Genomic DNA, 15,480 nt, shown 5'->3' on the forward strand with positions numbered 1-15,480 from the left:
GAAATAAACCCTCTCAATAAATAACAGCAATAGATGTGCTAGAAACCATTTTGAAATTTGCCATAGCTTCTTTCATTTCTTGTTTAGGCTACTTCACTTGTCTGCTTTTTTAATATGATGTTTTAATTGATGGCTTTGGGTTTCATTTCATTTTTAATGTATATGCCAAATTGCTGAAAAATATATTCCTTTTAGGAATTCCCTGTTTAAGAACAAGACCACAATCTCAAGGCATTCACTTAAGCTATATCCAAAGCATGCTTAAAATACTCCGAGAATAATTAGGGCTTAACACGAATCATTCTCCTACCCCCCCCCAAAAAACAGATTCTCCAATGGCTGCTTCAAGTCTCTCCCTTCTTCTCGTGATAGCAATGGTTTTAAGGATTTCCGTGTACTAGCACATTGCCACAATTCAGTATGATCAGCCTAGCCAACATTCACAACCCTCAGGGCATTGCAAAGAACAAGATATTCACCTTTCTTAACTTCTGCAGGTTTTGGTTCCGGCTTCTTTGTAGGCACCTCTGTTAAAAACAATAAAATTCATGGTTCATCATTTTCCATTTAACAAGTAGATTCTGGTGGTAATATTTGACCTACGAAGGCCTATGCCATGTTTTAAGAAAGGGATAGAGATCCGCAGTTTCCCTGGCACAAAATTGATCATTTTGATGACGGCTTACGTAACTCATTTGAGTTCGTCCTATGTGCTTTTAGAAAACAATTTATTTTATTTACCTTTCTTAACTTCCTTCACTTCTGGTTCAGTCTTCTTGACTGGTACCTCTGTTGAAGGTAACATTCGTTTATGAATTTTTTTTAAGAGTAATGACAAATGGGTACTGGTTATTTTAAGCTTGGTTGGAGTGTACCAAGCAAAAAAATATCACAATAGTAAATGCAATAGAAGACTTCTTTTAAAGTCGGTACTCCTGAACCTCCTACTATAGAAATGTTACTATCTACTCACAAAGTAAAATAAAAAAGAACCCTCGTTGAAGATGAAGCTCAATAGTTTCATCATATCCACTAACTTTTCCAGTGTTTCCTTCAATGCTGTCAAGTTTACGTTTCTTTCAGTGAATCTCTTTAAGATAATAGTGAAATGAAGATCTTAGGTTTTATTACATTAATATAGAATGATCCTCATTAACCACAGCATTGGCATTTTCCTTAAATGAAAGCTCAATGGAATTGTGGGCTGGCGATGGCTATAAAAAAACCCAAACATTCTCTCAAAGACTATTTCTTTAAAAAATAAAGTGATGACTTTGGGTGAGATTTCTTAAATCACCCTCCTTTATTAGATCTGCTCTTGACTATGAGGGATTATAAAGTTTCCCATGAATTCGCTAATTAACATCGTTCGGCATTATGAGTGGAACCAACAAAGCGATCAACTTTTTTCCGTAGTCAGTGTATGTACAGGAGAACGATAATCACCTTTCTTAACTTCTGTAGGTTTTGGTTCAGGCTTCTTGATAGGCACCTCTGTTAAAAATAATACAATTCATTGTTCATTATCAGCAGCATGACCGATAGGGTGTGGTGTTAATATGTGAGATGCAGTTTGTCAAAATCTCCCTTTATCAGTCGGCTCGAGTGCAAAAGCATTTTAAGTTTTTCCATGAAATATCAATTCATGGCAATTCTTTAAAATAAGTCTACCAACTCACACCACCATTGACTTTTGATATAGGCAGGTTATTTAAGAGAGTGTGATATTCACCTTTCTTTAATTCTGAAGGTTTTGCTTCGGGTTTCTTTACATGCACCTCTGTTAAAAAATAATATTATTCATGGTTTATTATTCCAAAAATACTAACACCTTCTAGGGTTAATATTGCATGAGGCAACATGTCTATGGAGGCTTTCATTCACCACCTAGACTATAACATACAGTATCTAGTAGTGATAAGTCTAAAGCAAAGTTCAAGTTGCTTTTGACTTAACACTACTGGAGAGACAATGGGAGATCTAAACAACATTTTTACTAAAGTGATACAGATGCTCAATGAGCTTATTATGAAAAAATCCACTTGCGTATCCATTTGCTTTGCCATTTAAATCTTTAGAAGGTCTTTACAACAGTGTCTATTTTTTTCGGTTGTTCTGTTTACCTTTTTTAATGTCCTTTATTTCTGGTTCAGTCTTCTTAACTGGTTCCTCTGTTGAAGAAAATATTGCTTACTGAATTGTCTTTTTCCAGAGCAATAGTCAATGGGCTACTTAAATAGGCTACTGGATGTATTAGGTGATGGTGGGCTGCATTGAGCAAAAACACGTAACAATTTTTAATGATTTCAGTAGTAGCCATCTTAAAATAAAAAAACTGCTTCATGGCCTCATGATGATATTCGTATACTATTGCATCACACCCTAGAACTTGAAATTAACTCTCACTTTATGAATAACAGTTGAATACATTCAGTCTACTTCTATCTCTAGATGAAAAGCTTTTTCAGTCATCGTTTCAATTTTAATTCCTTCATAGACAATAAAACGAAATAATGAGAGAATCGTTTTCAGTGAATTTCATGTTTCAGGCAAAGCTCGATATCATTGCGCTTTCATGGCAAGCGTATGTAAGAAAATGTGCATGTAGGCAGAGGATAATAAGGATGTCAGGATGCTTATCCTCCATTTTAAATAGAACAATGGCTTTTGAGCATACTGTTAAAAATTGCCCTCTTATAATCATTCATTGTCATGAAGCTTTTCAAACCCCTAATCAACCTATATTATAGACAGAGTTTTATGGAGCACACAATGTTTACCTTTCTTGACTTCTGCAGGTTTCGGTTCGGGCTTCTTTGACGGCACCTCTGTCAAAAATAAGATAAGGGATGAATGCTAAGAACTGACCTTACCGAAAGATTGGAGTGCTAATATCTGAAAAGGGCTTATGAGATCTAAATATTGATATCAAAAAGTGATATAGGTGCTCAAGAACTTCATCACAACATAAATGAGTAATTATAATAGGCTCTTGCCTAAGAATGTTGATTATCAATAACTGTATTTCCACCTTTCTGAATTTCCTTTCTGCTTCAGTTTTTTTTTGTGTTGCTCATCTGTCGAAGGTAAAAAGCACTCTATTACAACTCATTTTGAAAAGAGCCGCATGAACTGTACTGCCCAATTCTGGCTAATTTGCGAGAACGCAAGTGGGAGAATCCCCAAATGTTACTTATAAGGAGAAGAAGCCTTCTTTAAAAGTTATGCTTCTCCCCAAACATTGTGCTATGCACGCAGTACTTGGCTCGCAACCCAAAATAAGAAATAAACCCTCTCAATAAATAACAGCAATAGATGTGCTAGAAACCATTTTGAAATTTTCCATAGCTTCTGTCATTTCTTGTTTAGGCTACTTCACTTGTCTGCTTTTTTAATATGATGTTTTAATTGATGGCTTTGGGTTTCATTTAATTTTTAATGTATATGCCAAATTACTGAAAAATATATTCCTTTTAGGAATTCCCTGTTTAAGAACAAGACCACAATCTCAAGGCATTCACTTTAGCTATATCCAAAGTATGCATAAAATACTCTGAGAATAAATAGGGCTTAACACGAATCATTCTCCCCCCCCCCAAAAAAACAGATTCTCCAATGGCTGCTCCAAGTCTCTCCCTTCTTCTCGTGATAGCAATGGTTTTAAGGATTTCCGTGTACTAGCACATTGCCCCAATTCAGTATTATCAGCCTAGCCAACATTCACAACCCTCAGGGCATTGCAAAGAACAAGATATTCACCTTTCTTAACTTCTGCAGGTTTTGGTTCCGGCTTCTTTGTAGGCACCTCTGTTAAAAACAATAAAATTCATGGTTCATCATTTTCCATTTAAGAAGTAGATTCTGGTGGTAAAATTTGACCTACGAAGGCCTATGCCATGTTTTAAGAAAGGATAGAGATCCGCAGTTTCCCTGGCACAAAATTGATCATTTTGATGACGGCTGACGTAACTCATTTGAGTTCGTCCTATGTGCTTTTAGAAAACAATTTATTTTATTTACCTTTCTTAACTTCCTTCACTTCTGGTTCAGTCTTCTTAACTGGTACCTCTGTTGAAGGTAACATTCGTTTATGAATTTTTTTTTAAGAGTAATGACAAATGGGTACTGGTTATTTTAAGCTTGGTTGGAGTGTACCAAGCAAATATATCACAATAGTAAATGCAATAGAAGACTTCTTTTAAAGTCGGTACTCCCGAACCTCCTACTATAGAAATGTTACTGTCTACTCACAAAGTAAAATAAAAAAGAACCCTCATTGAAGATGAAGCTCAATAGTTTCATCATATCCACTAACTTTTCCAGTGTTTCCTTCAATGCTGTCAAGTTTAGGTTTCTTTCAGTGAATCTCTTTAAGATAATAGTGAAATGAAGATCTTAGGTTTTATTACATTAATATAGTATGATCCTCATTAACCACAGCATTGGCATTTTCTGTAAATGAAAGCTCAATGGAATTGTGGGCTGGCGATGGCTATAAAAAAACCAAACATTCTCTCAAAGACTATTTTCTTTAAAAAATAAAGTGATGACTTTGGGTGAGATTTCTTAAATCACCCTCCTTTATTAGATCTGCTCTTGACTATGAGGGATTATAAAGTTTCCCATGAATTCGCTAATTAACATCGTTCGGCATTATGAGTGGAACCAACAAAGCGATCAACTTTTTTCCGTAGTCAGTGTATGTACAGGAGAACGATAATCACCTTTCTTAACTTCTGTAGGTTTTGGTTCAGGCTTCTTGATAGGCACCTCTGTTAAAAATAATACAATTCATTGTTCATTATCAGCAGCATGACCGATAGGGTGTGGTGTTAATATGTGAGATGCAGTTTGTCAAAATCTCCCTTTATCAGTCGGCTCGAGTGCAAAAGCATTTTAAGTTTTTTCCATGAAATATCAATTCATGGCAATTCTTTAAAATAAGTCTACCAACTCACACCACCATTGACTTTTGATATAGGCAGGTTATTTAAGAGAGTGTGATATCAAAAAGTTACTTCTGCAGGTTTTGCTTCGGGTTTCTTTACAGGCACCTCTGTTAAAAAATAATATTATTCATGGTTTATTATTCCAAAAATACTAACACCTTCTAGGGTTCATATTGCATGAGGCAACATGTCTATGGAGGCTTTCATTCACCACCTAGACTATAACATACAGTATCTAGTAGTGATAAGTCTAAAGCAAAGTTCAAGTTGCTTTTGACTTATCACTACTGGAGTGACAATAGGAGATCTAAACAACATTTTTACTAAAGTGATACAGATGCTCAATGAGCTTATTATGAAAAAAATCCACTTGCGTATCCATTTACTTTGCCCATTTAAATCTTTAGAAGGTCTTTACATCAGTGTCTATTTTTTTCTGGTTGTTCTGTTTACCTTTTTTAATGTCCTTTATTTCTGGTTCAGTCTTCTTAACTGGTTCCTCTGTTGAAGAAAATATTGCTTTACTGAATTGTTTTTTTTCCAGAGCAATAGTCAATGGGCTACTTAAATAGGCTACTGGATGTATTAGGTGATGGTGGGCTGCATTGAGCAAAAACACGTAACAATTTTTAATGATTTCAGTAGTAGCCATCTTAAAAATAAAAAAACTGCTTCATGGCCTCATGATGATATTCGTATACTATTGCATCACACCCTAGAACTTGAAATTAACTCTCACTTTATGAATAACTGTTGAATACATTCAGTCTACTTCTATCTCTAGATGAAAAGCTTTTTCAGTCATCGTTTCAATTTTAATTCCTTCATAGACAATAAAACGAAATAATGAGAGAATTCGTTTTCAGTGAATTTCATGTTTCAGGCAAAGCTCGATATCATTGCGCTTTCATGGCAAGCGTATGTAAGAAAATGTGCATGTAGGCAGAGGATAATAAGGATGTCAGGATGCTTATCCTCCATTTTAAATAGAACAATGGCTTTTGAGCATACTGTTAAAAATTGCCCTCTTATAATCATTCATTGTCATGAAGCTTTTCAAACCCCTAATCAACCTATATTATAGACAGAGTTTTATGGAGCACACAATGTTTACCTTTCTTGACTTCTGCAGGTTTCGGTTCGGGCTTCTTTGACGGCACCTCTGTCAAAAATAAGATAAGGGATGAATGCTAAGAACTGACCTTACCGAAAGATTGGAGTGCTAATATCTGAAAAGGGCTTATGAGATCTAAATATTGATATCAAAAAGTGATATAGGTGCTCAAGAACTTCATCACAACATAAATGAGTAATTATAATAGGCTCTTGCCTAAGAATGTCTGATTATCAATAACTGTATTTCCACCTTTCTGAATTTCCTTTCTGCTTCAGTTTTTTTTTGTGTTGCTCATCTGTCGAAGGTAAAAAGCACTCTATTACAACTCATTTTGAAAAGAGCCGCATGAACTATACTGCCCAATTCTGGCTAATTTGCGAGAACGCAAGTGGGAGAATCCCCAAATGTTACTTATAAGGAGAAGAAGCCTTCTTTAAAAGTTATGCTTCTCCCAAGCATTGTGCTATGCACGCAGTACTTGGCTCGCAACCTAAAATAAGAAATAAACCCTCTCAATAAATAACAGCAATAGATGTGCTAGAAACCATTTTGAAATTTTCCATAGCTTCTGTCATTTCTTGTTTAGGCTACTTCACTTGTCTGCTTTTTTAATATGATGTTTTAATTGATGGCTTTGGGTTTCATTTAATTTTTAATGTATATGCCAAATTACTGAAAAATATATTCCTTTTAGGAATTCCCTGTTTAAGAACAAGACCACAATCTCAAGGCATTCACTTTAGCTATATCCAAAGCATGCATAAAATACTCTGAGAATAAATAGGGCTTAACACGAATCATTCTCCTCCCCCCCCCAAAAAAAACAGATTCTCCAATGGCTGCTCCAAGTCTCTCCCTTCTTCTCGTGATAGCAATGGTTTTAAGGATTTCCGTGTACTAGCACATTGCCACAATTCAGTATTATCAGCCTAGCCAACATTCACAACCCTCAGGGCATTGCAAAGAACAAGATATTCACCTTTCTTAACTTCTGCAGGTTTTGGTTCCGGCTTCTTTGTAGGCACCTCTGTTAAAAACAATAAAATTCATGGTTCATCATTTTCCATTTAAGAAGTAGATTCTGGTGGTAAAATTTGACCTACGAAGGCCTATGCCATGTTTTAAGAAAGGGATAGAGATCCGCAGTTTCCCTGGCACAAAATTGATCATTTTGATGACGGCTGACGTAACTCATTTGAGTTCGTCCTATGTGCTTTTAGAAAACAATTTATTTTATTTACCTTTCTTAACTTCCTTCACTTCTGGTTCAGTCTTCTTAACTGGTACCTCTGTTGAAGGTAACATTCGTTTATGAATTTTTTTTAAGAGTAATGACAAATGGGTACTGGTTATTTTAAGCTTGGTTGGAGTGTATCAAGCAAAATATATCACAATAGTAAATGCAATAGAAGACTTCTTTTAAAGTCGGTACTCCCGAACCTCCTACTATAGAAATGTTACTGTCTACTCACAAAGTAAAATAAAAAAGAACCCTCATTGAAGATGAAGCTCAATAGTTTCATCATATCCACTAACTTTTCCAGTGTTTCCTTCAATGCTGTCAAGTTTAGGTTTCTTTCAGTGAATCTCTTTAAGATAATAGTGAAATGAAGATCTTAGGTTTTATTACATTAATATAGTATGATCCTCATTAACCACAGCATTGGCATTTTCTGTAAATGAAAGCTCAATGGAATTGTGGGCTGGCGATGGCTATAAAAAAACCCAAACATTCTCTCAAAGACTATTTTCTTTAAAAAATAAAGTGATGACTTTGGGTGAGATTTCTTAAATCACCCTCCTTTATTAGATCTGCTCTTGACTATGAGGGATTATAAAGTTTCCCATGAATTCGCTAATTAACATCGTTCGGCATTATGAGTGGAACCAACAAAGCGATCAACTTTTTTCCGTAGTCAGTGTATGTACAGGAGAACGATAATCACCTTTCTTAACTTCTGTAGGTTTTGGTTCAGGCTTCTTGATAGGCACCTCTGTTAAAAATAATACAATTCATTGTTCATTATCAGCAGCATGACCGATAGGTGTGGTGTTAATATGTGAGATGCAGTTTGTCAAAATCTCCCTTTATCAGTCGGCTCGAGTGCAAAAGCATTTTAAGTTTTTCCATGAAATATCAATTCATGGCAATTCTTTAAAATAAGTCTACCAACTCACACCACCATTGACTTTTGATATAGGCAGGTTATTTAAGAGAGTGTGATATCAAAAAGTTACTTCTGCAGGTTTTGCTTCGGGTTTCTTTACAGGCACCTCTGTTAAAAAATAATATTATTCATGGTTTATTATTCCAAAAATACTAACACCTTCTAGGGTTCATATTGCATGAGGCAACATGTCTATGGAGGCTTTCATTCACCACCTAGACTATAACATACAGTATCTAGTAGTGATAAGTCTAAAGCAAAGTTCAAGTTGCTTTTGACTTATCACTACTGGAGTGACAATAGGAGATCTAAACAACATTTTTACTAAAGTGATACAGATGCTCAATGAGCTTATTATGAAAAAAATCCACTTGCGTATCCATTTACTTTGCCCATTTAAATCTTTAGAAGGTCTTTACATCAGTGTCTATTTTTTTCTGGTTGTTCTGTTTACCTTTTTTAATGTCCTTTATTTCTGGTTCAGTCTTCTTAACTGGTTCCTCTGTTGAAGAAAATATTGCTTTACTGAATTGTTTTTTTTCCAGAGCAATAGTCAATGGGCTACTTAAATAGGCTACTGGATGTATTAGGTGATGGTGGGCTGCATTGAGCAAAAACACGTAACAATTTTTAATGATTTCAGTAGTAGCCATCTTAAAAATAAAAAAACTGCTTTATGGCCTCATGATGATATTCGTATACTATTGCATCACACCCTAGAACTTGAAATTAACTCTCACTTTATGAATAACAGTTGAATACATTCAGTCTACTTCTATCTCTAGATGAAAAGCTTTTTCAGTCATCGTTTCAATTTTAATTCCTTCATAAACAATAAAATGAAATAATGAGAGAATTTGTTTTCAGTGAATTTTATGTTTCAGGCAAAGCTCGATATCATTGCGCTTTCATGGCAAGCGTATGTAAGAAAATGTGCATGTAGGCAGAGGATAATAAGGATGTCAGGATGCTTTTCCTCCATTTTAAATAGAACAATGGCTTTTGAGCATACTGTTAAAATTGCCCTCTTATAATCATTCATTGTCATGAAGCTTTTCAAACCCCTAATCAACCTATATTATAGTTACATAGTTACATAGTTAAATTGGGTTGAAAAAAGACAAAGTCCATCAAGTTCAACCCCTCCAAATGAAAACCCATCATCCATACACACACCCCTCCCTACTTTTAATTAAAATTCTATATACCCATACCTATACTAACTATAGAGTTTAGTATCACAATAGCCTTGGATATTATGTCTGTCCAAAAAATCATCCAAGCCATTCTTAAAGGCATTAACTGAATCAGCCATCACAACATCACCCGGCAGTGCATTCCACAACCTCACTGTCCTGACTGTGAAGAACCCTCTACGTTGCTTCAAATGAAAGTTCTTTTCTTCTAGTCTAAAGGGGTGGCCTCTGGTACGGTGATCCACTTTATGGGTAAAAAGGTCCCCTGCCATTTGTCTATAATGTCCTCTAATGTACTTGTAAAGTGTAATCATGTCCCTCGCAAGCGCCTTTTTTCCAGAGAAAACAACCCCAACCTTGACAGTCTACCCTCATAATTTAAGTCTTCCGTCCTCTAACCAATTTAGTTGCACGTCTCTGCACTCTCTCCAGTTCATTTATATCCCTCTTAAGGACTGGAGTCCAAAACTGAACTGCATACTCCAGATGAGGCCTCACAAGGACCTATAAAGAGGCATAATTATGTTTTCATCCCTTGAGTTAATGCCCTTTTTTATGCAAGACAGAACTTTATTTGCTTTAGTAGTCACAGAATGACACTGCCCAGAATTAGACAACGTGTTATCTACAAAGACCCCTAGATCCTTTTCATTTAAGGAAACTCCCAACACACTGCCATTTAGTGTATAACTTGCATTTATATTATTTTTGCCAAAGTGCATAACCTTGCATTTATCAACGTTGAACCTCATTTTCCAGTTTGCTGCCCAGTTTTCCAGTTTAGACAGATCACTTTGCAAAGTGGCAGCATCCTGCATGGAACCTATAGTTCTGCACAATTTAGTATCATCTGCAAAAATAGAAACAGTACTTTCAATGCCCACCTCCAGGTCATTAATAAACAAGTTGAAAAGCAAGGACCTAGTACAGATCCCTGCGGTACTCCACTAACAACACTGGTCCAATTAGAAAATGTTCCATTTACCACCACTCTTTGTAGTCTATCTTTTAGCCAGTTCTCTATCCAGGTACAAATACTATGTTCCAGGCCAACATTCCTTAATTTAACCAGTAACCTTTTGTGTGGCACTGTATCAAATGCTTTAGCAAAGTCTAAGTAAATCACATCCACTTCCATCCCAGAATCGAGGTCTCTACTTACATTCTCGTAAAAAGAAATTAAGTTAGTCTGGCAAGATCTATTACGCATAAAACCATGCTGGCACAAACTCATAGTATTATGATTTGCTATGAAGTCCAGTATCTTATCCTTTATTAACCCTTCGAAAAGCTTTCCTAATACTGACGTCAGACTAACTGGCCTATAGTTTTGAGGCTGAGAACGGGATCCTTTTTTGAATAGAGGCACCACATTAGCAATTCGTCAGTCTCTCGGCACAATGCCAGATCTCAATGAATCCTGAAAAATTAAGTAAAGAGGTTTGGCAATCACAGAGCTAAGCTCGCTAATTACCCTGGGATGAATACCATCTGGCCCTGGACCTTTCTTAATCTTAACATGTTCAAGTCTCTTTTGAATTTCTTCATGTATGAACCATGCATCATTAGTTGTATTACTAGAATTGGGAGTGTTAAAGGAAAACTATACCCCCCCAAACAATGTAGGTCTCTATTAAAAGATATTGAGTAAAACAGCTCATGTGTAAAACCCTGCTTCATGTAAATGAACCATTATCATAATTATATACTTTTTTAGTAGTATGTGCCATTGGGTAATCATAAATAGAAAATTGCCATTTTAAAAAATAAGGGCCGCCCCCTGAGATCGTAAGATTCACTGTGCACACAAACAAACCACATGTAAGGTCACATGAGCCAATTAACAGACAGAGTTCTGCCTTTTGCTTCCACACTTCTTCCTGTTACAGTTAGTGTTGTAGTATTTCTGGTCAGGTGATCTCTGAGGCAGCACAGATAGAGTCACGAAATGGTGGTTCAAGGCAAGAGATGTAAAAGGGCAATATTTATGTAAATATATATTCCAGTTTGGTAAGATTCTTTAATATGTCATTCAATTTGATATAAACTATCTGTTGCTTAAGTATTCATTTTGGGGGTATAGTTTTCCTTTAAGAAGGAAACCTTCACTTACTGGTTCTTCATTTGTGTACACAGATGAAAAATACGAGTTCAGAATCTGCGCTTTTATTTTGTTTTCATCAACCAGCTGACCCCCCTCTGATAGTAAGGGTCCCACCCCTTCCTGCTTCATTTTTTTACTATTGACATATTTAAAAAATAATTTTGGATTTTTTTTACTGCTTGCTGCAATATCCTTTTCTATAGCAATTTTAGCTTGCCTTATAGCTTCTTTGCATGATTTATTGGCCTCCTTGTACCTTATAAATGTTTCGGCTATACCAGCTAACTTGAAAGCCTTAAAAGCACGTCTTTTCTTACCCACCTCAACACCAACGCTTCTATTGAACCAAAAAGGTTTTGCTTTGCAACGACGTTCCTTGCTTACAAGTGGAATATACTGACAAGTATATTTATTAAGCAGCATTTTAAAGACTTCCCATTTTTGTTCTGTGTTTAACCCTGTGAAAAGCATTTCCCACTTAATATGTTGCAGAGATGCCCTTATACTGTCAAAGTTTGCACGTCTGAAATTTAGTGTTTTAGTTACTCCCTTATAGAATTGCTTCTGCAACAGAATCTCAAAGGAGACCATGTTATGATCACTATTCCCTAAATGCTCACCCACACAAATGTTAGAGATGAGTTCAGTATTGTTAGTTATTACAAGGTCCAAAAGAGAGTTATTCCTAGTAGGTTCTTGAACGAGCTGGAATAAAAAGTTGTCATTCAGCATATTTACAAACCTACTAGCTTTTTCTGTCTTAGCAACCCCATTACCCCAGTCAATGTCTGGATAATTGAAGTCACCCATAGCAACAACTTGACCCAGCTTGTGAAGCCGCTTGTATCTGCAAGAGTAGCTCGGCTTCATACTCGACACTTATACGAGGTGGTTTATAGCATACACCAATGATAATTCTTTTTGATACCTTTTGCCCAGTCGAAATCTCTACCCAGAGTGATTCTACACCCTCACCAGTGCAGCTATTTTTATTTCTTTAGCGCATGGCTTTAATTCAGGCTTTACATACAAACACACTCCTCCACCCTTTTTAATCCCTCTATCCCTCCTAAAAAGGGTGTAACCATTTAAATTCACAATCCAGTCACATGTTTCATCCCACCAGGTCTCAGTGATACCAATTATATCATAATTTTTAGAGCATGCAATTAATTCTAGGTCTCCCATTTTACCTGACAAACTCCGTGCATTTGCCAGCATACAGCGGAGGTTATTACTTTTACTTTTGAAATGTGCATTACTTGGTAAAGAATTATACGTTAAGTTAGTATTATTCTGTTTTCCTTGTAACAGAGGGACCTCCTTAGCTGGTAAACTGTATGCCCCCCTCACTCCTCCCCCATGACCCCTTACTAACCCCACTGCCCCGTCTACACTAGCTTCCCCATAATCCTTTCTCTCACCCACCCCCCCTTGCCTAGTTTAAACACTCCTCCAACCTCTTAGCCATTCTTTCCCCTAGCACCGCGGACCCCCTTCCATTGAGGTGCAAACCGTCAGAGTTTTATGGAGCACACAATGTTTACCTTTCTTGACTTCTGCAGGTTTCGGTTCGGGCTTCTTTGACGGCACCTCTGTCAAAAATAAGATAAGGGATGAATGCTAAGAACTGACCTTACCCAAAGATTGGAGTGCTAATATCTGAAAAGGGCTTATGAGATCTAAATATTGATATCAAAAAGTGACATAGGTGCTCAAGAACTTCATCACAACAAAAATGAGTAATTATAATAGGCTCTTGCCTAAGAATGTCTGATTATCAATAACTGTATTTCCACCTTTCTGAATTTCCTTTCTGCTTCAGTTTTTTTTTGTGTTGCTCATCTGTCGAAGGTAAAAAGCACTCTATTACAACTCATTTTGAAAAGAGCCGCATGAACTGTACTGCCCAATTCTGGCTAATTTGCGAGAACGCAAGTTGAAGAATCCCCAAATGTTACTTATAAGGAGAAGAAGCCTTCTTTAAAAGTTATGCTTCTCCCAAGCATTGTGCTATACACGCAGTACTTGGCTTGCAACCTAAAATAAGAAATAAACCCTCTCAATAAATAACAGCAATAGATGTGCTAGAAACCATTTTGAAATTTGCCATAGCTTCTGTCATTTCTTGTTTAGGCTACTTTACTTGTCTGCTTTTTTTAATATGATGTTTTAATTGATGGCTTTGGGTTTCATTTCATTTTTAATGTATATGCCAAATTACTGAAAAATATATTCCTTTTAGGAATTCCCTGTTTAAGAACAAGACCACAATCTCAAGGCATTCACTTTAGCTATATCCAAAGCATGCTTAAAATACTCCGAGAATAATTAGGGCTTAGCACGAATCATTCTCCTCCCCCCCCAAAAAAAACAGATTCTCCAATGGCTGCTTCAAGTCTCTCCCTTCTTCTCGTGATAGCAATGGTTTTAAGGATTTCCGTGTACTAGCACATTGCCACAATTCAGTATTATCAGCCTAGCCAACATTCACAACCCTCAGGGCATTGCAAAGAACAAGATATTCACCTTTCTTAACTTCTGCAGGTTTTGGTTCAGGCTTCTTTGTAGGCACCTCTGTTAAAAACAATAAAATTCATGGTTCATCATTTTCCATTTAACAAGTAGATTCTGGTGGTAATATTTGACCTACGAAGGCCTATGCCATGTTTTAAGAAAGGGATAGAGATCCGCAGTTTCCCTGGCACAAAATTGATCATTTTGATGACGGCTTACGTAACTCATTTGAGTTCGTCCTATGTGCTTTTAGAAAACAATTTATTTTATTTACCTTTCTTAACTTCCTTCACTTCTGGTTCAGTCTTCTTAACTGGTACCTCTGTTGAAGGTAACATTCGTTTATGAATTTTTTTTAAGAGTAATGACAAATGGGTACTGGTTATTTTAAGCTTGGTTGGAGTGTACCAAGCAAAATATATCACAATAGTAAATGCAATAGAAGACTTCTTTTAAAGTCGGTACTCCCGAACCTCCTACTATAGAAATGTTACTGTCTACTCACAAAGTAAAATAAAAAAAGAACCCTCATTGAAGATGAAGCTCAATAGTTTCATCATATCCACTAACTTTTCCAGTGTTTCCTTCAATGCTGTCAAGTTTAGGTTTCTTTCAGTGAATCTCTTTAAGATAATAGTGAAATGAAGATCTTAGGTTTTATTACATTAATATAGTATGATCCTCATTAACCACAGCATTGGCATTTTCTGTAAATGAAAGCTCAATGGAATTGTGGGCTGGCGATGGCTATAAAAAACCCCAAACATTCTCTCAAAGACTATTTTCTTTAAAAAATAAAGTGATGACTTTGGGTGAGATTTCTTAAATCACCCTCCTTTATTAGATCTGCTCTTGACTATGAGGGATTATAAAGTTTCCCATGAATTCGCTAATTAACATCGTTCGGCATTATGAGTGGAACCAACAAAGCGATCAACTTTTTTCCGTAGTCAGTGTATGTACAGGAGAACGATAATCACCTTTCTTAACTTCTGTAGGTTTTGGTTCAGGCTTCTTGATAGGCACCTCTGTTAAAAATAATACAATTCATTGTTCATTATCAGCAGCATGACCGATAGGGTGTGGTGTTAATATGTGAGATGCAGTTTGTCAAAATCTCCCTTTATCAGTCGGCTCGAGTGCAAAAGCATTTTAAGTTTTTCCATGAAATATCAATTCATGGCAATTCTTTAAAATAAGTCTACCAACTCACACCACCATTGACTTTTGATATAGGCAGGTTATTTAAGAGAGTGTGATATTCACCTTTCTTTACTTCTGCAGGTTTTGCTTCGGGTTTCTTTACAGGCACCTCTGTTAAAAAATAATATTATTCATGGTTTATTATTCCAAAAATACTAACACCTTCTAGGGTTAATATTGCATGAGGCAACATGTCTATGGAGGCTTTCATTCACCACCTAGACTA

At 36.2% G+C, this 15,480-nt stretch overlaps 1 protein-coding gene across 50 annotated transcripts in view; it reads right to left on the bottom strand.

Annotated features, from left to right (window-relative positions):
• trdn.L (triadin L homeolog) overlaps positions 1 to 15,480 on the bottom strand; it is a 374,840-nt gene that overhangs the window by 76,558 nt on the left and 282,802 nt on the right. For 39 of the 50 annotated variants that reach the window (XM_041562894.1, XM_041562885.1, XM_041562883.1 and 36 more), the window contains 20 exons: positions 15,318 to 15,365; positions 15,032 to 15,079; positions 14,326 to 14,373; positions 14,064 to 14,111; positions 13,082 to 13,129; positions 8,689 to 8,736; positions 8,013 to 8,060; positions 7,308 to 7,355; positions 7,046 to 7,093; positions 6,064 to 6,111; positions 5,403 to 5,450; positions 4,725 to 4,772; positions 4,021 to 4,068; positions 3,760 to 3,807; positions 2,781 to 2,828; positions 2,124 to 2,171; positions 1,733 to 1,780; positions 1,447 to 1,494; positions 742 to 789; positions 480 to 527 (listed from right to left, as the gene is read on the bottom strand). In XM_041562894.1, coding sequence (XP_041418828.1) covers positions 480 to 527; positions 742 to 789; positions 1,447 to 1,494; positions 1,733 to 1,780; positions 2,124 to 2,171; positions 2,781 to 2,828; positions 3,760 to 3,807; positions 4,021 to 4,068; positions 4,725 to 4,772; positions 5,403 to 5,450; positions 6,064 to 6,111; positions 7,046 to 7,093; positions 7,308 to 7,355; positions 8,013 to 8,060; positions 8,689 to 8,736; positions 13,082 to 13,129; positions 14,064 to 14,111; positions 14,326 to 14,373; positions 15,032 to 15,079; positions 15,318 to 15,365 — 960 coding nt within the window. The remainder of the gene's footprint in view (positions 1 to 479; positions 528 to 741; positions 790 to 1,446; positions 1,495 to 1,732; positions 1,781 to 2,123; positions 2,172 to 2,780; positions 2,829 to 3,759; positions 3,808 to 4,020; positions 4,069 to 4,724; positions 4,773 to 5,402; positions 5,451 to 6,063; positions 6,112 to 7,045; positions 7,094 to 7,307; positions 7,356 to 8,012; positions 8,061 to 8,688; positions 8,737 to 13,081; positions 13,130 to 14,063; positions 14,112 to 14,325; positions 14,374 to 15,031; positions 15,080 to 15,317; positions 15,366 to 15,480) is intronic. The other 11 variants (XM_041562879.1, XM_041562878.1, XM_041562865.1 and 8 more) reach the window with 11 other exon arrangements.

The sequence above is a fragment of the Xenopus laevis genome, chromosome 5L (assembly GCF_017654675.1).
Source record: "Xenopus laevis strain J_2021 chromosome 5L, Xenopus_laevis_v10.1, whole genome shotgun sequence".
NCBI lineage: Eukaryota > Metazoa > Chordata > Amphibia > Anura > Pipidae > Xenopus > Xenopus laevis.